Here is a 25,575-nt window from a genome sequence, read left to right on the forward strand (position 1 = left end):
AAAATATTTGCCGGATAATAAATAACTTGGCATAACTGGTTTTGAATATTAATGATTGACGTTCGATCTAAATATACAAGTCTCACGCTAGTGCGCACTTTCGTCGTTGGGTAATTTTCAGTTTTCTAGAAGTTAATTTCGACTGTACGTGTATTTTTATTAATTATTGAAAATTGTATCTGCCCAACACTTGGATTGTGAAAGCGAAAGTTTTTAATGAACCGATTATTAGTAAAATTTAATAATTTATTCTCAATAGGATATTCATTTTTCAATATATGAATATTACAATAATGATTGTTTTAAAAAATAAACACATGTGAATAGTTAGTTCAAGTTCAGCTTTTTTCCATTTTAAAATTCTCACCAAACTACTTAATAAAACCACGGGACGTAAAAAATAAAGCACCGAGAGACAATATTCTGGATATGATAATTAGGTATTTTTTTGAGAAATCTGTGTGTCGGTCGCATGTTAATAGAGTTGTTTCGTTGGACATCGTTTTACAAAAAAAAGGGGGGGGGGATGAACTCCACGACGCTATCGATGCGTTTCAGGCGACCACCGACTACCATGTAGTCTCTTCGTGTACTGCAGTCGGTGAGTATATGCGGTCGGTTCGTTAAGGTCGACCTGTTCACGTGTTGTGTTGTCACTGATATTCGACGAGTTTTTTGTTAATAACTTTAAAAATAATTTTTTTTGTTGCCCGTCAATGTGATTTATAACAAATATTGTTGATTGATCGACCACCACCTTATTTACTTGTGGATATGTGAAAAATATACTATTGTATCGACAAACATTTTGTGATATTCGAATAAATATTGAACATTTTCAACGTAAGTCAATGATATGTTACAACTGCTTTAGTAATTAAAATCATTTCGAATATTTTAGTCTTATTGCGTTAAATTCTTCTTAGAAATTAATATTTGATAGTTTTCATAGTGAATAATGAAACTATATATTTTATAATCGATTGTTAACAACAGCTGTGTTTCAATTTAATCTTGTTATTGTTAACCGATGACCACTAATATAATCTTATATCGTGTATATTATTTACTTACTAATGTTCATTTCAACAGTTCTATTATTAATGGTACGGTTGGGTAAATTGTAAAATTGATTTAAAGTAGACACTTAAGAGATGTATTGTTGGAATTTTATGAAATAAACTCACTAATGTATTATAACTTTTGTTGGGCGATTATTCCAAGAAAACAGAATAACTAAGTGCAAGGTTAACGAGTTTCCATGCGATACACAGTGTGCATTTATGTTTAGCATTATTAACGAATATCCTCGCCAAATGTATTTGCTAAAATAATTGAAAGAAAGAAATTTTGTTTTTAATTACATAAATTTTGAAATTCGAATGAAAATCATTTTTAATTGTACACATTTTCTATAAATATTATAGAAAACTTCATTAAATATTTTCTGAACTTAAAAAATGAACGTATTATTTGTACTGTAATGATTGTACAAGCTGTTCAGAAATAAGGAAACGGGTCAATTGTTACAATGAGAGCAATAGAAACCCTCTTCCTTACTTATTGAACACTTATGCATGTATTGGTAACATCCTAATATAGATAATAACTTTGTCCAGAGAATAAATGTAGATGGTGTTATACGATAGTCTTATTTTAATTTTTAGTCAATTTTATAAGCGCAACTAAAATTAATATTTTGAGGTGCTATATTAACTTTTATTAACTACATTTTGGGAGGTTTAATACTTTGTCTAACGAGCTAAGCTATCATATCCCCTTCTAATTGCGCCCATGGTAAATTTTATTTTACTGAGAATTGGGCTCAAAGTTAAAAAAAAAATTCACTTTTCGTATTTAGTAATAGTTCATATTGAAAATCACATGATCTAACTGGTTAGAGTTTTTTGGACAAAAAACATTTAACATTTTATACTAAAATATTATACGTTTAGTAATATGTTATTCAAATAGATCGAAGTATATAATAATTTTTTGCAAATGTATTTATTTCTTTACTATGATAAACAAATTCAATATGTACTGGGATAATATATTATGTATTTTTTATAGCACTGTTACTTGGAAATATAGCAACAGATGAATAAGATTCAATTGCAATTTGCATTGTAAATATAGAACGTAATTATAGTTTTATCGCCAAACATTCGTTGTATACTTATTTACATGAGAGAATTTGTGTTTTATTTTAACTTATTTTTTTTAAGATGAATTTATAAAATGTCCATTAGTTGAAAACATTTGCATAAGTCTAAAATCTTTTTTTATTAAGATCATCTCTTCAAAATACTGTTATAAATTTTATTTCACTACATTTTTACTACCAAGTATAAATTTAGTGAATAAATTATTTAATTATATAAATATAAAACTTATAATTTTGGATATCATTTAGTGATCGACGACAGCTGTTTTACCATAGCGTTGTGTATTTTGAGTTTTACTCATAATTAAAAAAAAATACACATTTCAATTACTCAAAGTATATACAAATTGAATTCGCTTTCAAAGAAAAAACAAGTAATAAACTGTGTTAGAAATAGTACATCATGTACTAATAAAGCATTCTTCCTATGTGTATCTTTTTCTCAAGAAGTATTATATTTATCGACTTAAAATTGTATAACTAAATAATTTTTGATGATACGCGTCCTTTTTTTCGTAATCAGTCTTATGCAATAATTTTTGTAAAAGTTTCCAGCTAAAATTTTTATAGTGTAGTTAAGTTGAAACTATGATCTCTGTATAAAAACATGATGAAATTACTAAATTATTTTGTTGCAACGTGTAAGATACAATGTAAATGGTGCATTTAAAGTAATAGTATAAAAATGCATTTAATTAAAAATTAATTATCGAACAAATAAAAGCTATACTAGAAAAAAAACAGGTATTGTGTTTTCATTAAGAAATAAAGATGGCTATTATGACGTAGCGGTTGCGAAAATAAAAATTTAATAACGACATTACGGTGGTCTATATGAGCTATTGTTTCGCTGTGAGAAAAATCACCACAAGTAATGACTGTATAATAATGTGTTTTTCTAAAATTAATTGTATACATGTGCGGTAATATGGTGTAATTAAGCGAATTTACTACTATGGTTGCCGCCAATTATTAACTATCTTTAGTCTCGACAGACTACATGATCGCTAGTCGCATAAAATCTACAGGTACTTAAAAAACCCAAGTACGTTCCTCGGCTTGATCGCGTCCTTCGCCGTGCTTGTAATAAACCGCCACAGTAAAGCTTGAGAGAGCGTATTATCAATTTTTAACAGTTTACGACTTGATTTGGATATTCCAGTCGTAGCCGGACTAAGAAGTGTGGAAATTCCTTCACCTTAATTTTCGTAGTCGGATTTGTTTGTATTGGTAAAAAAATCACAGCAAAAGCATTGCGATTAGTTCGGGTCGTGGTAGACGACGTCTCCACCGAACCACGACTTCAAATCGTTCGCATCTAATATTGCAATTTTCATTATTTACATAAAAAGTGTGTTAAGTGTACGCGGTCGATGCGACGAGGCGCACTGCTGAGGATTGCACTTGTGATGTTGTCACCCCAATAACCGCCACAGTGAGACGACCGAGTAGAGAAATATGTTTATTTGGGCACGTGACATACGCCAAGAGGACGTTTCGATTTGTCGGATAACTTATCAGAAGAATCGACGGCATCCAAGTGCGCTCAGAGTTTAGGTAATATGCGTTGCGCAACGACGACACGGTGAAATTGCTCGGCCTCGGCGTTTCATTTTTGTTTTTTTTTCTCTCTTGGAGATGTTTGCGACGTACGTGGTATGGAACCCGACTGTTAAGATTTAAATATTTTAAATGCATGTGCTTTCTTCAGGCATTCCTATTTTTACTAACCGTAATTAAACNTTTCTTCAGGCATTCCTATTTACTAACCGTAATTAAACGCTGTTATTACTGGCATCGACGGTGCTCGTAGATAGAATTGGTTTGTTGAAAATATTTCCAAACGGCAACAATAATTTATTATGATAATATGACTTCGGCAGAACACACGGCGTTAAGTAGCGCTGACCTACTCGAACGAAAAATACACAGAACTAATTACTGTTACTTTTTACAAAACTACACTATGATATATTTGTTCTGAAATAGTATATTACTCATTGCAATACGTTGACCGTAGACGTAGCAGAAATGTGAGTTAACTACGTAAAAAACAATGAGTAACGCGGAAAATTAGAGTTTCATAAAAATGTTGTAATTTTCTTAATTTTCCAAGTGAAAAGTCATAAGATATTAATTAATAAAAAAAATGAAATCATACGCCAAGTAAAAGTGGGTGATAAAATAGCTTAATTGAAATAAAATCAGTAAGCTTCAACAAATTTACTTAACAGTTATAATAATATTTTAATAAGAGTTTATTATTGTTTTTTTAGACTTATTAATTTTATTAGCCAATCTTATTTTTTCCAGTACGTTGTTGTTCCACATAGAAATAAATAAATTGTAACTTTAATGTACTTGATAACTAAGCGTTATAAAAACATTACATTATTATTTAGATTTCTCGTTAGACGCAAATATATTAACTACATATATTGAAAATTCAAGAAATGACTATTGAAATTGTTTTTTTCTACATACTGTTAAAACTTGGATGTTTCAACTCAGATTGGAATTTAAAGTAAATTTTTTTGAATTTTCATTATGTATTTTATAGAATGTTTTACCCATTTTTATGAACCAAGTATAAAAAATACCTATATTTAAAGAAATCCATGTTAAATTCACCTTTTTTTTTTTTTTAATAATATTTTTATATAATAAATTTGCTAGTTAATCGGTAAATTGTTAAATTTTATCCACATAAGAAAAAGGGATGCAACTCATTTTTGTTTTTGGTCATTTGACGAGTTCTAAATTAACAATGATTAATTAATTTTTTTGTTTAACANTTTTTTTTGGTCGTTTAACGAGTTCTAAATTAACAATGATTAATTAATTTTTTTGTTTAACATTAAAGAAAATATCAGTTATATCCTTTTTCATATGAGGTGTTGATATTTAAATATAATTCTGTGATTGATTTCTAAAACTGACAAATCGCAAAGGGAAATTTTGATATTATTGACAATATGTATACAGATAATTGCACCTCAGTATAATTAATTAAAATTGATCAATTTTTAAATTTAAATCTAATCCTATTTTTTTTTTTTAATTATAAAATTGATTTATCTTCATTTCGAAAGTAACTTATAATTTCAGTTCATTAGTAATTTTTTTTGAAGTAACTTATATTATACACATGTTAAAACTGTATCGTTATCAATTGTGAAATAAATAATAATAATGATACCATAAATCTCTAATAAAATATATCAAAGATCAATATATTTATAATCTACGAATAATTTTGTAGAAATTAATTAAATGTTGTTAACTTAATACGAAAATCTATTATTCCTCATTAATGTATTTGTAGTCCTATAATAATTTAGTTTGTTTATTATTCTGATCATTTTAATTATGAATAGCTTATAAAAATTACTTATTTCTCTATTATTTTTATTGTCTAAACATGTTTACAGTCAATTTTTATCACTATTGTATCAAATAAACAAACAATAAGTAATTTAAATAAGTTATTGATAAGTAATGATGAACAATTTCTATCAAATCTTGAAATAAGATTATGGTATCTAAAGGTAAATAGTTGAATTATTTATGCTTAATTGGTCATTACCCCTATTGCAAAAATTTTTTTTTTTAATTTTTATTATAAAAATTAACTTTTGTTAACAATAATACGTGATTTGTGTAGTGTTCACTTAATTAATTAAAACTATAAGGTTAGCCAGTAATATAATAGAAACAATTATCCAAAAAATTATGAAGCAGTGGGTTACTCATTTAATGACAATCAGGGTTTTATTATCATATTTGTGTCAATTTTGATATTTCCACAATAAAAAAATGTGACTGTTTAAATAATATAATTAAAAACTTTTTAGTTAAAGAACTTTAAATTACTAAAATATTTAAAAAATGTATATTTGAATCGTGTAGTATATTGATCTAAATATTGTACAGCATTTATCTATTAAAGAATTTAATTATAAATATAAATAATAATATTAATTGTTAATATTTGTATTGAATTATAGCAAAATTGTTTTACTTTTAAAATTAACGACAATTTATTGTTGTAGTAAAATAGAATTACCGTAGGTCGTCAATATTGTGTTTTGTAATTTAAATAATATTTATGAATTGATAAATTATATGACCACTAGGGTTCGTTAACGATGTATTTTTGGATATTGATATCGTAAATAATTTCAGCAATATTATATAGCAATAATTATTATATATATTTTATATCAAAAAAAAGATTGTTCTCAATATCGCGATATATCAATATTGTATGAAAAAAATAATAGATATTAAAAAAAAAAATTTAATTTAATATTTAAATGTTTTCACTATTTTTTTTTATTTTCAAGAACACAGTTAAATTACCATTGGTGTAAAAATCAGGCTATGATATCTCAATCAAATAGGAATGTTATTAATATCAAAGAAATATAGATAATAGCTATACCTTATAACGATAATCAAAATTTTTTCAAATAACTTTTTATTATGAAGAAACAAATTTTTTTTGTTATAAGACTTTATCATTATAAACTAGTTATATTTAAAGGATGAATTTTTTGAGTTTTTTTGAAAATACTATTATAGTTTCAGTGTTTTAGTTAAAAAAAAAATTACATGTGCTGTTTATACTTTTTATTGCTTTAAATTACGAATGAAAATTTTTTTTCTTTTCAAAAATAAAATTAAAATTTTCACAAAATAAAACATCATTATCTTCATCACTATCATCTAATAAGGATTTTTTTTGTAGGAGGGATCAATAATTTTATTTTATTTTTCAGATTGAGTTTCAAATAGTTGTTGCTATACATTTTTTAATTCTGAAAATTTTTTCTCTAATTTTCCTCACACCTTACATTGTTCGTGTTTTAGGTAAAAATTGGAATAACAACAGTGTCATAATAAAAAACCTAATATAAGAATAGAATTTAGTGTCAATAAATCTTATTTTTCGTCTTATCTCATTTCTATAATGCATAATATATTTTAAAACAAAAAATGTTTACAAGAATATCACAAACTGTTTTTGGCCTAATATCAAATAATATATATTTTATAAAAATTTGACCAAAATTCAAAGTTTTTTTTTACATTTTTTTCGATTATCGCAATAATTATAAAATAATGCATTTCGTGGGAAAATTGAAAAAAAGTGGGCGATATTGATATCAAATATTATCAATATCGTTGTTGAACCCTAATGACCACTATTAAAACTTATTCGATAAAAAATATCTAATTACACGTTTTTATTTTTTAAATAAAGTTAGATAATGGATTAAGATTTATAAAGATCAATAATAGGTCAATAACTATAAGTTATTGACTACTTATTTGCTTGTAGTGCGAATTTAATAAGTTGATTAGCTATGCGTATGAGACTTAACATATTTTAATAACATTAATAGAAATGTACCAGTTAACGTATTTATGACAATTACGTCATGATCAATATACTTTTTTTTTTAATTGAAAAACGTTTATTTGAAAATATATATTTTTTCAAATTTTTTCTATTACGATAGATAAAATATATCTATATTGGAAAAAAATCAATTAAAAAAATTCTTCAAGACTTATTTATATTTTACAACCTTTATGGTTTTGATTTTACTTTATTATTTGTATTGATGCTTGAGAATATATAATCTTAAATTGATCTTAAATGTTAGCATTGATAAATATTTTTCATATCTTGTGTAAACCTGTAATTTTAGGTTCAATGAGTAAAACAAATTGTCGAAGCATAAATCCTCACAAACTATTAAATAGAAGACTACGTGTTTTTGTTTTTTCCAAAAATATTACCTGAAACAATTTTAATGCGATTAAGAAAACTATTACTGTAGTGAGAATGATAAATGTTTAAAACCGCGAACACCCATCGTACACAAACGTGTACAATAAGAATTAACCACTAAAACAGTACATTAAAATTAACACTTTGAGCTGTAATTTATGTTTCTCGCCAACGAACAACTCGGTTTATCAGACCATAGAGCAAAAGTAATGCTTTCACTAAGATTAAGTACCAAAAATAATTTCTAGTGTCCAACAACTTAGATGTACCTACGTGTAGAACATATAGGTGTGTGTATGATTATGATAATGAAGAGAAACAAAAAAAAACGCGTTTGGAAATTTACACCAACGGACCTTGAAACTGCTGAGTATATTATTTTGTTCGCATGTGTTGTGCGAATTGACGTTATATTTTTATGTCTGTAAACATTAGTGAATGTGATAATTGTACGTACTAAAAGCTCTCGTTGGTATTAATAAAGTCCATAAGAGTTTTGTTATGTGAAAAAAAACATGAACATTATATATGACTAAGTGACGTATATGATTACGTGCAAATTGTCTGTTACAATGTTTGTCACCCTAACGATGTCTATTTAAGAAATTTTTTTTTTTGCTATCATTCTGATGATAATTATTATTGAACAAAATGTCGATGGATTTTATGGTAATTAATAAATGATAATTAAAATTATATTATCTATNTCAATAAATGATAATTAAAATTAATATTATCTATATTTTTGTTCTCATTTTTGGAGTTGTAGTGTAAATAAAAATTCTTCACTTTGACGGAAAATACAGTTTATTGATTTCTAATATTAACAATTTTTTTTGTAAAGTTATAATGCGAAAATTAAAATATTTAATGAAAACATAACATAATATTTAATACACAATAAAGGTAAATACCAATTAAGAGTTTTATCATTCATAAATAGTTACCTCGAAGTAAATACTTTGTTGTGTTCTGAAAATGTTCAACCATAATTTATTTATTTCTTAAACATGGTTTTATTCATCTGAAAAGAAAAACAATTTATGTTTAAAATAAATAATTGCATAGTGTTTATATTATTCATAGTAATTTTTGTGAATTGCACTTTGTCAAAAATGAAACTCAGTATACTGCCTACGGATATAGTTGTTTGATATCGTGACTCATGATGGAAAAAATAACTCCCGAGAAGAATACCAAAACAAATAATCTTCAACGCTCTTCTTTTTTTAAGCACTCGACAAAGTTAGCATAAGGAATGTAAAATATATGTTGTCGTAAATCGCAATTGGTCGTTGACCAGTTCTATTATAACGTTGGTTCCCGTAACAGACAAGTGTTGACTTTTGCTATCTGTAAGGATTCCCCTTAAAAATAGCCTGCAGATTTTTTTTCAACTGTTCTAGTAATAATTATTGCTTATCTAGACAAAATCGCAATACTTTCTCGATGACTATGCACTACGCTTTAAAATAAGAAAAAAAGAATGATGCAAGGCCTAAAAGTGTATGCTCATTCATTTTAAGTAAATTTAATTGTGTTGATCTATTTCTAAACTGTTTAAAGCATTATTTAATATTAATGATTCGTAGAACGTATTTTTGGAATCAAGTGAAATCTTAGAAGCCTAGTTATTAAAAAAAAAAAGGAGTTGTTTACACTTATTACTATGTAACCTTGATTTTTTACCAATTCAATCTTTTTTACGTTTAAATTTTACTAAAAATCATAAAAAAGTTTTTTATTTTAAGCGAGTTTTATGAAAAAAGTTGAAAAATACTTAATACATATTAATTTTTTTCGATTTTAGAGGTCATCTATCTTCCTATTCCTGTGACGCAGCAAGATCGCAATATACTAAATAAGTCTATCTTCTATAATTACGTCACAACGTTTTTAAAATATATTAGTTAATGTATGAAGAATACTCCTAAATAAATAAATAAATATTAATAAAATTAAATGTAGAAAAATAAAACTATTCTCTTTAGTTTACAGCAGTTAAGTAATCATTCATCGAACACTAATATTAATATTTTAATGAAAAGATAAGGTAACTTATTAAATTATCAAATAAATTAAAATTTTTGATAAATAGGAACTCATCGGATATAATTAATCGTTCAACTTAATGCGAGAGGTTGACAGCATTATAATTTATTTTCAATTACATTGGTTTTTAAATAAATTACTTAGTTATAATCAAGTTTATTATCTTATTAGTTTTATTTTATTTATTTAAAATTTGGTTACTTCAGAATTTTAATAAAAATATCATAAACATAATAGCCATGAAACGTGATTCCTATTTATTGTCCATCTTTTTCATGAGTTAAATTAAAAGTTATTTTATATTATAGTAAAGGAACAGTCATTTCTTCTTTAAATTACTGTTACTTTAATGAAATAATCGTTTATTTTTTGTTATTTTGTTAACCTTTAGATTATTTTTGAACAATGTAACTATAATCCAGTTATTGATAAATTAATACTTTTACGTATATTTTCAATGCAATTAATAGTAACAATTTCACGCAAGGTGTTTAGTTTATTTATTAATTTCTATGCGTTAGATTATCTTTAAAGATATAAATCAGTCACATTGATCGCATTTATTACAAACTATGATATTCTTTAAACTAACAGGCCGTTAGTTTCTTAGTCTTTCATTAAATGTTCGTTGTCATTTATTGCAATATTATTGTACTCAATAGGATCTATTTTTTCGGTTTCGTCACGTTATTGAAACTACTACACAATTTGTTTTTTTACCAATAATATTAAATGATACAAAATTAAAAATGAAAATTTAACTGATATGAAAATAATTATTTTACTACTACTATTATTCTTTAATTGACTATTTTGTGCCACCTGTAATGTTTTAATGATTATAATAGTTATTGTTTGTTTGTTTATTTAGATGAAAATACAGTTTGCAGTTGGTACATTTATTTGGCTGGTGTCTTGGACGACTGCCATAGACATTTCTATGGATGACCTGAATCATCCTTATAAGTAAGAAATTGTTTAATTTTTCATCATAAGCTGTCTTTAATTTATTCTACTGTGTAGTAAAATATTGATACATTTTATTCATATAATATATGTTTACAACGATTAATATGAAGTAATTGAGAGCTTATACATGTATGAAGGTAAAGTACATTTAGATTTAAACAAAAAAAAAATATTTCTTTGTTGATATGATTATGTCAATAATTTGTTTGCANATATATTTCTTTTTTGATATGATTATGTCAATAATTTGTTTGCATAATTTTTGATCTCGTTTATCTAGTAGAGAGTAAATGAATCGTTCATTCTGGGGAATTATTTGAGTTTATACTATCAGCTAATATTTATTTGTGTATTAATCAAATATATATAAATATAATAAAAACACACTTATGACATTTAAAATATCTATAGATAATTACAATCGTTATAATTACTCTTAAGATATTGATTAAATTTGCTCATATTCGTGAACGGGGTTTATTACAATTTTGAATTCCGAATGAAAAAATATACTGAATATCATTGTGTAATTATAGTTCAGAAATAAGTATTAAAATATATCAATAGATACTGAATAGAATATCTGAATATGTTTTTATGTTTGCTGTTAGTGAGTTATATATTTTAGCTATTTTTCGTTTTTAATATTTTACTTCATACATTTTTGATATTGGTAGATATTTGTGGGAAAACATGTATAGAACTCTTCTACACAAATGTTTTACTTAATTAAAAATGTGTATTTTGAGATGTATTTAATGCAGATTAAATAAATATTANTCTTCTACACAAATGTTTTACTTAATTAAAAATGTGTATTTTGAGATGTATTTAATGAAGATTAAATAAATATTACTCTACGCAGTTGTTACAAAAGTAGAATGTATAAAAACTTAATTGAGCATTGAAATTTTTTACGTGAAGTAATATAAAATCGACATTAATCAGTTATTATTAAAGTATGAAAAAATAGTGATCGACATCTACATCAAACAATTTTTTTCATCGAATTTCCATAGTAACTGGACTGTAATACAGGTTAGCTCAGTGTTATATTAATACAGATTGTACTCTTTTTATTTAAAGTGACTCAACTGAAAGTTTTTTCAAAAATTTATATATTGACAGTGTAAAACACAAATAAAAATTTTTAAAGACAAATTATCCATTAAAATTTAATATATTTTCGAATTATAATAATTTATTATTAAATTTATGTAATATCTTTAATATAAATTTAAAAATTAAAGTCTCGTAAAAATCATCTTTTGCAATTGCTAATTTTTTTGCATTCTTCTAATAATATTTGTACTCTAGACTAATAAGTCTGTGACGGTAGGTCGCACTTTGTGTGTGAATAATATTGACTAACGATNTTGGTCGCACTTTATGTGTGAATAATATTGACTAACGATGACATTCTTTTACATTTATAAAATGTTCAAAAATTGATTTTTTTTGTTATCTAAATCCTTTATTCGATGAATAATATTTTAAATTTAACTAACACGTATATATTCTTTGAAAAAAATGTCAGTAAAACTAGTTGTATTTAATGGCTAACTTCTATTTTTATTAACAAACAAATTTTTTTAACGCTTTCATTAAATACTTAAGTGCACTGTCTAATAGAAATTAAAAGTTATATACACTTTCTGTTCTTTAAAAATTGAGAAATAATTATTTTTATTGATAAGACAGGATATCATAGAATACCATCAATAATAGTATGGACATTTTAAACGTTTAGACTTGTTTTTATCTTTTAAAAAGAGAAATAAACAACTTTNGAGAAATAATTATTTTTATCGATAAGACAGGATATCATAGAATACCATCAATAATAGTATGGACATTTTAAACGTTTAGACTTGTTTTTATCTTTTAAGAAGAGAAATAAACAACTTTTATTTTTTTTTAAATTATGTAATGATAAAAATCATAAAATTTCTGTCTAGATTAATATTTACAATAATATAAAAAAAAAATGTATTTGTGCAATTATGACTGAGCGATTGATATAACTCTAACTAATTTACAAAAAGTTGCGTCACTTTTAAAAAAAGCGTATTTTTATGATTGTTATTCTTTTTCTATTTTAGAATATAATTTGACGTTTTAATTTTTTTTTTTGGCTTATTGTGTTTTGTTTACCTGTAATCATATATATGTGTTAATTATTGGCATATGTATACTTTTTTTGACATACTGTTTTCTTTTAGATGAAATAATTATTATAATGTGTATAATTAAAATTACAAACAATAATTTTATACAAAATATCACATATATGATATTTTCTGCATGTGTTTTGCTAAGTTTGAATCTATGAATTCTTCTTCTTTTTCCTTGCCTTTATCCTAACTACTTGTGGTCGACCACCCTTAATCTAAACTTCCATTTGACATAATAATAATGCTATTAATTAATTAAAAAAAACTATTTTTATTTATTCCTATTTTGATAATATTATTAGAAATGCAGAATAGTCAACGATATTTTTTATTATATTTATAATTATATATATTTAAATAGTACACTATAAAAAGATATTATTTACACAGTAGGGTATTTTGAGTAAAAACTACTTTTACAAGAAAATGTTTATTTTATATTAATTTTAGCAATTTTGCAAAAAAAAAAAATGATATTAATTGAGAATACAAAACAACCAATCATAATTTTTTACAAATTGGTAAATATATTTTTAAAACTAAAATAAAAACACATAATAATACTTTAATAAAATTGATTTCTTTCTTTTTGATGTCTTACCTAAGACACAAAACTGTAAGAATACGATCTAAATTTAAAAACGTTAAAATTAATGTGATTACGTCCTATTTTACAGTATTGGTAATAAAAGTGGATTTTTTTCAAATTTAGCATTGTAATTACAAAAAAAAACATTAAAGAATTAGTTAGTTTAATTACCATTCAAATAACATGTCTTCTAACGAAAAACTAAAAGGTTAAAAACATGTTACCTATATATGTAATAATAATGAAAATTCCAATGTCTGCTTTCCTATTGTAATAAATAACATTGACACGTGGTAGTTTTTTGTGTACATACATTAATGACAGTTAGCTAGAGAGTAATTACAAATGGTTGTTACTCTAGCGTGGGGTGTCGTTGAAGTCTCTTATGAAATTGCTATGACCATAATAAATTATTATTAATTGTTGACTATAAAAATCACAGTGGAATTCAGTTACTGAAAGATTTACTACTTACACTAGTAAAATAATTATTTTTCTAATATTACATACATCTATTGTTTAAATTATGAAAATATCGCGTTTAGTTCCATTCATTTTTGTTCGTTGTTATCCCACGCGTTCTTGGTATATGTGTATCACAACAGTTATATTATCTCAAGTGTTTAAGAATAATATTTATTAGTGATGGATAATATCGTTCACTAGATTCATGAAGGCGTTAAAGCTATTGTGTAACAAAATTGACAATATCCTTTTGTTTTAACGCTTCAAAAGTATTTAATTATTCGTTATTTCGAAATCAAAATGTTTCGCTTGTTCTTTGTGTTTGTTTTAGCGATTATAAATGTAAATAAGCATTAAGACTAAAATGTTCTAAATTTTTTTTTCAGAATATGTGGGTCTCAAACAAGTTGTTTGAACATAACATCATCACCCTTTGATGGTATGCGTGAATATGCCCGAAATTGTTTGTGTGACTATCACTGTAATGAGTATGGTGACTGTTGTACTGATTCACCGTATTTTGACCCTATCCAGCAGCTCAAGGCGGCCACTGAATACAGTTGTGAAAAGATAAACAATAATAATTTATACTATGGAACCTTTATGAAGTCAAAATGTCCGTCAAAGTGGGACAACCAAGCTGTAAGAAAAGCTTGCGAACAAAGCGTTAGCACTGACTTCTTGATCGACAATCCAGTCACAGCTAACTTGTCAGGTATTACGTATCGTAACAGATATTGTGCTCTTTGCAATAGTGATACTGATAAGCTAGTAATATGGGACTCTAAACTTGTTTGTGATGATTTATCCATAGTAGACGGAATTGCCGAATCTTATCAGCAACTTTCCAATGGAAATTGGTCGGTAAAGTATAAAAATGAAACATATAATTGCTTACTTCAAGTAGAAGCTCCATTTCCAGTCCGATATTGTAATTCTGACATGATTAGAAAATGTCACCCGATGTGGCCTGCAGGAGAAATTAAGTCTAATTGCGAAGCATACACAACGATAGTAGTTGATAGGGAAAGCCAAATTTTTTACAAAAATATTCACTGTGCCATGTGTAACCACATACCGGTACAAAATTTAACCTGTTCGTCACTTTTAAATTCACGATTCAATATACCTCATAGTTTTGGGTCATTGTTCTTAACTGAGCCTGGTCCTAAAAGATGCTGGAATGATGAATATTTTTACGATCCATTTAAAAAAAGTTGTTTTCCACTCGTGCCACATATTTCACAGCCACTCAATTGTTCTAAAGTGGCTATTATTTCCAATGTGACAAACGGCTGGTTACCAAAAAATGGCACCGTTGATTATTTTTTATTTGACAACGGAACATTAATGGTTTGTGCTGAAGATTTAATCGGTCAAGAAGAACCCTCGGAATCACTAAAGTCAATTATATTGACTTACGTTGGTCTAGGAGTATCTATCGTGTTCCTTGTCATACATTTAGCTGTATTTACCGTGTTGCCAGAGATGAAAAATCTGTCTGGAAAGAATTTAGCTTCGTATTGTGTATCCCTCATATTCGCGTACGCTGCTTTTGTCACTGGGAATTGGCTTACCGGAGCTGCTTGCTACGTAAACGCAACCATCACGTATTACTTATTCCTTACATCTTTTGCTTGGATGTTAATAATGAGCTTTGACTGTTGGCGTACACTTCGGTTAGCCACTGTCGAGCTACGAGTATCTTCTGGACGTCAAACAAAAAAATTTCTCATTTATTCAGCGATTTGCTGGTTAGTCCCGGCTATGGTTGCGTTTGTAGCCATATTATCTGACACTATACCAAACGTACCCGAAAACCTGCGACCCAGGTTCGGGTCAGAACAATGCTGGTTTGGCAGTAAAACGGCGCTTTTAGTATTCTTTGCTGGACCATTGGCATTTATCATGGTAATAAACTTCGTATTATTCCTATGGACATCGTACATGATACACACCAGTCGATGTACAAGTCGTCACATTACTACACGTCATGTTCGTCGTGATTTTCGCATGTACTGTCGTATGACTATACTCATGGGTCTTTCTTGGAGTGTTGGTTTGGCCAGTTACTATTTAAATAATAAGTATATGTGGATTTTATTCGTTGTACTCAATGCCTTTCAGGGCTTATTTGTATTTTTAGCTTTCACGTGCCGTCGCAGATACCTGAATTTACTTGTGGGCCCTAGTACTAACAATGACGATAATATTAAAAAGCACCATAAGATCAGTATCCGACCTCCGCCTCCGTCATTTTCTTGGTCGTCGTCTGGTGATAACAGCGAGCCTATTAGTTCAGAAAAAACTTCATCAGAAACTCTTTATTGACAGGGTTAAATTAAAAAATTAACAAATCAAATAAAACTTGAAGACTGAATAGTTCATAAAAAATTGATAACTTTGATAACCACTGACTTTTGATCAAACTGACATAATGCGAGTATAGAACATCTGACAGAACCTCGTTGTTTGTTAGAAATTTAATGTATTTTTAAAATATTTGTAATTTTTTTTATTTCTAACAGAGTGTATTATACCATTTAAGTTTTGTAAATTTATAATTAGTTGTAGATCGGGCATAGAACGATTCTCGCGCACATAACCCCGAGATCTCAATTATGCTCGTGTACATTTTTAAATATTTGTTTTGTTTATAGGTTAATTTTTGTTCATAAGGCCTCCTAGAAATCATATTATCAATTGTTTATTAGTAAATTTTTTAACATATTATGATTATTTATTATGTTACATTGATAATAAATAAATATTGATTTTCAAAATAGTGTTTCTATTGTTATTTGTTTGAGTATGTTCGTACAACTAAATAATTGAGTAAATATTTAATATAATATGAGTATTCAATCTTCAAACTGAAAGAAGTTATTTTAAGTAAGTTTGGGNTCTTCAAACTGAAAGAAGTTATTTTAAGTAAGTTTGGGATCTCTAGTATGAACACATCATACAGAGATGCAAAAATGTCTGGTATTTTGAACAATAATTTCATTTAATAATAAAGTATTCAAAACTGTATTTTATCAAGATCGCTTTATTTAATAATTAATTCAAACTTTTTTTTCTTTAAAAATTTCCCTGAAAATATATTTCGTAAATCAATAAAAAAAAATTTGTCTAGAAATAAAAATGTTTGAAAAATAAGTTGCAGATTCCTAATTAAGATGATGAAGTATTATAAAAACTCATTTCTTTGTTATCTACAAATCTTTTTTTCCTCCTGAATACGTTGACAAATTGGCGTGGTGGTTTTGTGATAGAGGTTTTGATATATTTTATATATACGAATGTATAACATAAAATTATTTAAAAACTTTCAGTAGTCCTCTATTTTACTTTTCAAATTATTTGTCAATTTATTCTAAATTAGCAATTATTATAATATTTTTTATCTTCAGAAAGTGTAGATATAACTTATTTGTAAAACTATGGATGAATTAATTTTGTGTAGTACAATAAATGAAAGCTCCGTAACAGCAACCACACCAGAAGATAATTTGGCAACAATAGCTATACCAGATGTTGATTCAATGAACGAAACAGTTATATTAAGGTAAATACATCACAAATAAAATTGTACTCTAACTTTTTTTTACCAATTATTTATCGCCTTATAATTTAATTTATTTGACCTGTTAAATTTATGTTTTAATAAAGATGTAATTATAAAACAATAATGTCATGAGTAAAAGGTGTTCTTGGTTAACATGCATGAAAATATCACAAATAATATAGTTCTCTAATTAGATAAGAGTATCTACCCTAACGCGTGTGTTTTATGAGTAAATAAGAAAATTCGTTGCGAAAGTCGATTGTTCATCATGACTTCGGCGGCTAACCAATACTAATTTCGCTTTGCCTCAAAAAATTTTCAAATCTTGTACATTAGGTTTGATTAACCTGACGAATGATGAATAAAAAATTATTTGTAAGATTAAATTATCACTTATGACTAATAAAAAATGTTTCAATCTCATCAACCNTATGACTAATAAAAAATGTTTCAATCTCATCAACCTTAGTTTACGTTTAATTAGATTTATCGAAGAAACTATTAAACTATATTAATTATAGTTAACTTATTAAAATGAGTATAAATATCAATTACCGAAATTTATAATTTTAATTTTTAAGGAAACCTTTTCTTATAAATTTTAATTAAACTTGTTTATCATTATTTAAAAAAAAAATTAAAAAACTATTCTACTAATTTTATTAGTTTAATTTCATAATTTATTTTTATTTTTTAAACAGGACGAAAATGAATTTAATATGCGAAGACAATTTTTTTGTTTATGGTACTATGATGGTGCACTGTTATAGAGACGTACATTGTAGAACATATGAAGATTGTTGTAAAGACAGTATTTATTATAAAAAATCGGTCTCTGTTAGTCGTTTTGGATGTCATAAAGTGCCTGATGTTGATATGGTATTGAAGACCATTGGACAGTGTCCCCCAATAGCCTACGAGACTCCGCGGCAGCGAGAAAACAGAAATAAATGTGAAAAATCCCAAAATTATGAAGAAAAATCGACTGTCAGACTTTATCCGGTGACTAGTCTTGCCACCAATTTAACGTATAAGAACGCGTATTGTGCCCTATGCAACGGCGAAACAAATGTAATTTACTGGAAGCCAGTATTTCGATGTTTTACCCCTAAACTCCCTGAACGAATCTTGCGCCTTGAAAATGCCTCTGATTCGAACTTGTTGTATCGTAATGGTCAATGGTACCATGCAGATTACGATAATAAAGTAATTTACGAGTGTACGATTCAACTCATGACCGACTTGCCAGTAGTGCCATTAAGACGATGTGCATCAGATGGTGTTCTTGTGAATGATTGTCCCAATGGAGATGACCATTTGACCGATTCGTGTCGGTCGTCGGCCAATGAAGTGTATGAAGTAAGTCACCAAACTCAAACTGGAAGGACGTTCAGAAACTTAGATTGCGCTTTGTGCAATAACGTGTCGGTGTCCGACTTGTTATGTGTATCTGTACCAGTATTAACGAGTCCCATCCCAAGTATTCAACAGCTTTTTCGAGTGAAACAGCTTCCATGTAATCCGGATGAAATTTATGACGTGATAGCTGCCAGGTGCCGAAACATAATACGAGAATCGGGTGCTTGTTCCATGTCATTTTTTTTAACTCGTGGCGAATATGACAGTTCGTCGTTTGAGAATGGAACAGTCTACGCTTACGTTTACAAAAAACGACTTGAATACGTTACTAATAATGGATCTAGTATCAAAGTGTGTGTGGATAGTTTGGAAGTTCTCCGTTATGAAGAGCCAATATCCGCTTATTATTTGTCATACATAAGTTTGTTTGGATCTTCGATATCAGTAATGGCATTGTTAGCGCATCTGATTTTGTTCACTATTAATTCTGAGCCTAAGAACTTACCTGAAAAAAATTTAGCGAGCTTGTGCTTCAGTTTATTAATAGGATATTGTTGTTCTCTATCGTCTTTTAGTGCAACTAAAGTGGGTGGTTTACCTTGTATCCTTTTAGCTCTTACTATGCACTTTGGATTTTTGGCATCTTTCGCTTGGATGTCCGTTATGGCCATCGACGTATGGATAGTGCTTTACGCATCTACTAAAAAACTACGGTTAGTAGGAGGCAAACGAAACAAGCGGTTTATTTTGTATTCAGCCTTTGCTTGGTTGACACCAGCTGCCTTTACTGCAAGTGCCGCCTCTTTGCAGTGGTCTGTTGCACTTGCTCAAATCGCTCCTGAACTTAAACCCAACTTTCAACATACTTGTTGGTTTAGGAATCCACAATCGTTGGTTGCGCTGTTCATAATACCTGCCGGTGCAACTATTGTCACTAATTACATCACATTTATAGGCGCCGTCAAATTGATCGCTACAAGTTCAAATGGCTCATCGTTAACATCTAATTCAGCAGTGAATCGATCCAGAAAGAACATGAAAATCTATTCTCGATTATCACTTATGATGGGACTTGCATGGATTATAGGCCTAGTTGGCGCTTTGACAGACAATGATATTATTTGGGCGATTTACGCAGTGCTTAATTCGCTTCAGGGGGCCTTTATTTTTTTGGCATTCGATTACAGCTACAAAGTTTTTCGAATATTATTTCCCAAACTTCCTAATTCTGACACTCAATCAACAGGAATTACACCTTTAAGCACCTCTACTTAAAAAGTTTTAATATTTCACATAAAAAAAAAAAATCAATTAAAAATGACTTTATTATCTAAAATTAAAACGAAATTAATAGTTGAATTAATAATTGAACACATGATACTATCGTTTAAAAATATTTGAACAAATAACCGTTTATTAATTTGTAAGTTTCAAAATTTAGTTTTTTTCTTTAAAATAATTTCATTTATAAGTGAATTTGTAATTAATTGTGGTCTCTGGTTATAAATATTATTTAGTTGTTATACGTTATCTCGATGTTATTTTTGTTACTTTTTTCTTATATACATTTTTAATAAAAAAAAATTTTGTTTATTATTTTATAATTGTGAGAATTAATGTAGTAAATATATATACTATGTATACAGTATTTTATACTTTTGTGACTATTATTGGTTAGACATTTTAATTATTACACCATCATACTTTACATTTATACAATAGAATTCTATTAAAATACTAGTATTTACCTACAATAAATTTTGAAGAGTTTTAAACAATTTTTTCAATTAAGTATTTTATGTTATTTTATTTTATTCTGTGAGTAGTTGTTATCGACCAGTCATTTTCTTAAGTATATCGTTATCTATTGAATAATCTAGTTAATTGCTATGTTAGCATTTGAAAAAATAAAGTAGATATCATTATAAGGTTTAAGGAATGAATATAAAAAATACTATAAAACTAAATTAAAAATTTTCAATATTATTTTTATTTTTTGATTAATTAAGTGATTAAGTAAATCAACCTCTATATTAATATTTTAAAATTATAATTGAAATGATTTTAAAAAAACACAACCCCAAAATTCAATTATAGTTTTATCGGTAAAATTAATAACTACTTAATTTGGTTTAATCTTTGCATTAAAATAAATAATTTTTCTAGATCAAATTATGTTATAATATTAATTAAACTGTTGGAGAGGGCTTATGTAATAGTGTAATGATTGTTTTTAGCCTTTAGAATATATTATTTTTTTAAATAGCTATATAAGAAATACTAAGACTATTAATTAGTGATTTTCATTTTAGAGTTATGTGATAAATAATAAGTAACTATTTAACCAAATAAAATTGTTTTCCAAAACTAAATTCAAAACAGTTTCAACTTCATACAAAACATCAAGTGTTGTTTCAAATTTAATGTAACACATAAATAACACAATAAATCTTGTTCAATTATATTCATTATATGATTTCCATAAAAAAAAAATAAATTCTTAGATTCACCATTGTCTAACTAATGAAAAAGTACGAGTAATTTTATATTAAAGCTCGAGGTCAAAAAAAATTGATAAACCTCAGAGATGCTATCAAAAATTATTACTTACCTAATAATTTTACAAAAAATTATCAAATTACTAGGAGTATAGAGGACAAATTTCTCTAACATAAGTTATAGCCTGAGTTATAAGCCTAAAAGTTAAATATTTTTTTGAAAAAGTAAAAACTGTTATTAAAGGACTTAATATACAAGTTGATTTTTTTTATCATAACTTATAAAATAAAAGTAATTTAAACATTATATTTTTGGATATCTTTAGTTACAAATTATTAGCTATATAATTCTATTATTAGCTAGCCACAATACTTTTTAAGTTCATCTATTATGCCTTGTAAGTGTGTCAACTTTGTTTTTTCAAATGGCATTGCATTTATTGAGTTTAATAAAATGTTTTATTTATTTTAGTAGTTGGCATAATGTGTTTATTAGTCATAAAACTTTATAGATTCAAATTTTAAAGTTAATGTATAGTATAATATACGAGCGGTTAGTTGTTGTGAGTTAACATTTATAAATACACCAACTGGTAATACAGAAAAATTAAAAGGGGTGTTATGGATAAATTAAAACATTTTTCTCTCTCACTAAACTCATGGCTCATTATGAATACACCTCTTATATAAAGATTATTATGGCTAACAATTTGAAGGTGCCCTGGTTCGCTAAAAATTTCAATAGTCACTTTCAAATTGGTTATTTGTCCGTGTTGCTATCAAAAATTAGCCCCCCAGTCGTTTTTCTCTACTAGATTGTTCTAAACCTATAAAAAAGTTATCAAATGCCCACCCATACAAGATATAGTTATTGTATAGTTGGATAATAACTTTATTTAAAGCAAAAATAGCAAATTCGGGAAGATCGCAATTAGTTTTTAATAACTTATGTTATGAGCTATAGAATAAAAAATGCAAAACGTCCAAACCAGTGAACAATTTGTCAGTAATTTTTTTAGTTTGAGATGATTTTTATATCTTTATCAAATTAAAATTCTTCAAGACTAAATAAAAATAAAAGTGTACTTTTCACAAGTCAGATCAATTTTATAGGTTTGTGCACAATTTTAAAAGTGATAGATGGTAATTTCAAAAATAAGTGTACTACCACCCATTGTTCTTTTATATTACATATTAAAATAAAAATAAAGTATTTATACATAAAACAATTTAATGAGTAACAATCTAATTATTAAACAAGAAAACCGGCTGAGTGGATGAAAGAAATTAGTTGCATTATATCAGTATTGTACACTATTTAAAATAATGCTTACCTGTAGTACCTGTTCTTTTTAGGATATTTATTTTTCAATATAAATAATATTTAGTAGTTTTTTTTCAGTTCAATAAAATAAGCTAAAAAAATGACTTATATACATTTTTAAAGAGAAAATACAAGTGTTTAATATGTTCCATAAAATTGATTATTATTATTTTTAATTTACAAAAAATGATTAGGCATGACATTTTATATTAAAAATATGTTAAAGACATATAAAATTAATAAAAAGACTGTCTTATATAACTTCGAAAGTTATCATAGGTCCAATTGGACATTTTCTCAAAGTCGCTGTATTCAGTTATAATCAAACTGTTAATTTGGTTCAACACATTTATAATACTTTGTTTTTCTTTTGGCATACTGTGGAAATTATACTTTTCATTGCTATTGTGTGATGGGGGAAAATTCTTAAGTAAAATTTCAAGTACAACATCTGATGATATAAAATAATTCGGTTCAACTCCGTACGTAAGACCTAGTTGATCTTGTGCAGGGCCGTTTGATATTTGTTTAATGTAGTATGATCTTAGTTTATTCAATGAATTTAAATCCATGCCAAATTGATAATTATTCTCACGAGTGCCTAATCCATTAGAAGAATCAAGTTTTATGATAAACTTAGCAGCGTTTTATATTTTCAAAACTTTTTTAAGAAGATCTACAAGATTTTCATCATAATCCACCTTTAAAGCATCGTAGCCGTAAACAGTTATTAATAAAATATATTTACTTGTGTGATCATTCATTAGTCTTCTCGTTTCATCATAATCTTTACCCTTTACGTAATTCCATAATGTAAATCCTTTTAATTTGTTAAAACGCTTCTCTTCCAATTGTTTATGATCCAATCCGTTGACAGAAGTGCAATCGCTCATCTCAAAAAGTATTTCAATGATCAATATAATAGAAATTTGCATCTTCATTTTTAATTATGAAATAGATTTAGTCTAATCGTCGAAAAATTAAGTACAAAGTTAATAATTTACTACTTCTTTTAATACTAAAATTACATTTGCTGAATATTTATATCACATGAAAATTATTTAGTATATTGTTTGATTAAAATTTTTAGCATTTAAATAAATAAAATGTACATAAAATAAATCACAATGATTTGTGGCTTTTGGAAAAAATATATTTTGATAAAATTAATTTACAATTATATGTCTATAATTATATATTAAAAATTCAACTATGCAAAATTATGAAAATACTAAGTAAAAAAATAACTAGTAAAATATTATTAAAACTATATTTATCTAACTTGTTGAAATTGTTAAAATTATTTATTCCTCAATACTTCATTTAAACATTTTTTATTTCTTAATTTTTTTATTATTAGAAATAAATAAAATATGAATGATATTATCATATATTTCTTGTGTATTGAGTTGGTACACAGAAGTACAATTTCTTTTATGAAGTTTTCATAGAACATACTAGATATAGTAAATTTATGTTGATAGAATATTTATGAATATCTGATTTAAAATAGAAAGAACAGGAATGTTATTTTTCTATAAAAAATATTCCATCATGGTCAGAACTTATAAGATTTCCGTTAAAATTTTTTATTTTAGTATTTTTCAAATAACTTTTATAAAATATCGAGATTTTGGTTAGGACTGGATTTATATTGATACTATAATTATTTGTCCTTTTATTGGTTATCTATTATGGTATTATAGTTAACCCAAAAATTTACCAATGATGGAAAATTACTTAACGATTTACAATTTTCAAATTGATTTTTAATTAAGGTTTATTAATTTATAATTTTAGTTTCCCGAAATTATTCTGTAAAAATGATTCGCGAAGATGAGAAATAATTTTTAAACTCTCACGGATCGTTTAAAAGTGCTAGAAATGTTTGTGAAAAATTTTCTTTGCCGCCATCAATTTTTTATTTAAAATCTTAAATTTTTAACAAGCTTTTTTATAGGCATTTCAGAAGTACACAGAATGTTTCGCTGAAATTCGTTAGTTTATGAAAGTGTTTTTTTTTTGTTTTATGTCCATGCACATATTTTTTAATTGATGGCTGTTGTATAAACACATCACAATTTTGTTTATATTTTGTATTGACTTACAAATTACTCAAATAACATGGTAGTACAAATTTTTATTTGTATTATTGCGAAGTTTTCTTTTGCATACCTGTTGCGTGAAATAATAATTAGATAGCTATTATTAAGTATATTATTTTAAATACACATTTTTATTTTATTGTTTTATAGTCATATTATTATAAAGACATTAAGATATTGACACGGTACCGCTTCGTTTCTTGATACACGTAGACCCATGACCCGCGCCACCTTTTCAAACCATCGTTCCACTATGCATATACAGGGTGATTTTTTTATCATAACCCACTCAATTACTTGCAGAATAATAATAATTTAAACATTTTTTTTTTTTATTATCTTTAGTTACACATTATTCTTGAATTTTTAACTATGTAATACTTTTTAAGTTCATCCCTTATGCCTTGGAGGGGGGTCAACTTTGTTTTTTTAAATGGTAACACATATTTTTAATTTAATAAAATGTTTGAGTTTTTAATTTAATAGTAAATGGCATTTGAATTTT

The 25,575-nt window shown here is 26.5% G+C and overlaps 1 protein-coding gene across 4 annotated transcripts; it reads left to right on the forward strand.

Annotated features, from left to right (window-relative positions):
* Window positions 1–557: 557 nt before the first annotated feature.
* LOC126907315 (uncharacterized) lies at window positions 558–20,851 on the forward strand. 4 transcript variants are annotated; one of them, XM_050688498.1, is made up of 4 exons: window positions 558–843; window positions 10,891–10,985; window positions 17,683–17,784; window positions 18,486–20,851. In XM_050688498.1, exons 2-4 carry the CDS (start codon window positions 10,891–10,893, stop codon window positions 20,416–20,418), a joined length of 2,130 nt encoding a protein of 709 aa, XP_050544455.1. In that variant the 5' UTR covers window positions 558–843; the 3' UTR covers window positions 20,419–20,851. The 4 variants fall into 4 exon arrangements, with proteins under 4 accessions (XP_050544455.1, XP_050544456.1, XP_050544458.1 ...); XM_050688499.1 differs by lacking the exons at window positions 17,683–17,784; window positions 18,486–20,851 and adding an exon at window positions 14,603–17,001 and having other exon boundaries at window positions 570–843; XM_050688501.1 differs by lacking the exons at window positions 558–843; window positions 17,683–17,784; window positions 18,486–20,851 and adding exons at window positions 11,829–12,026; window positions 14,603–17,001.
* Window positions 20,852–25,575: the final 4,724 nt, after the last annotated feature.

Source organism: Daktulosphaira vitifoliae, unplaced genomic scaffold, assembly GCF_025091365.1.
Source record: "Daktulosphaira vitifoliae isolate Bord-2020 unplaced genomic scaffold, ASM2509136v1 Scaffold_5, whole genome shotgun sequence".
Lineage (NCBI taxonomy): Eukaryota > Metazoa > Arthropoda > Insecta > Hemiptera > Phylloxeridae > Daktulosphaira > Daktulosphaira vitifoliae.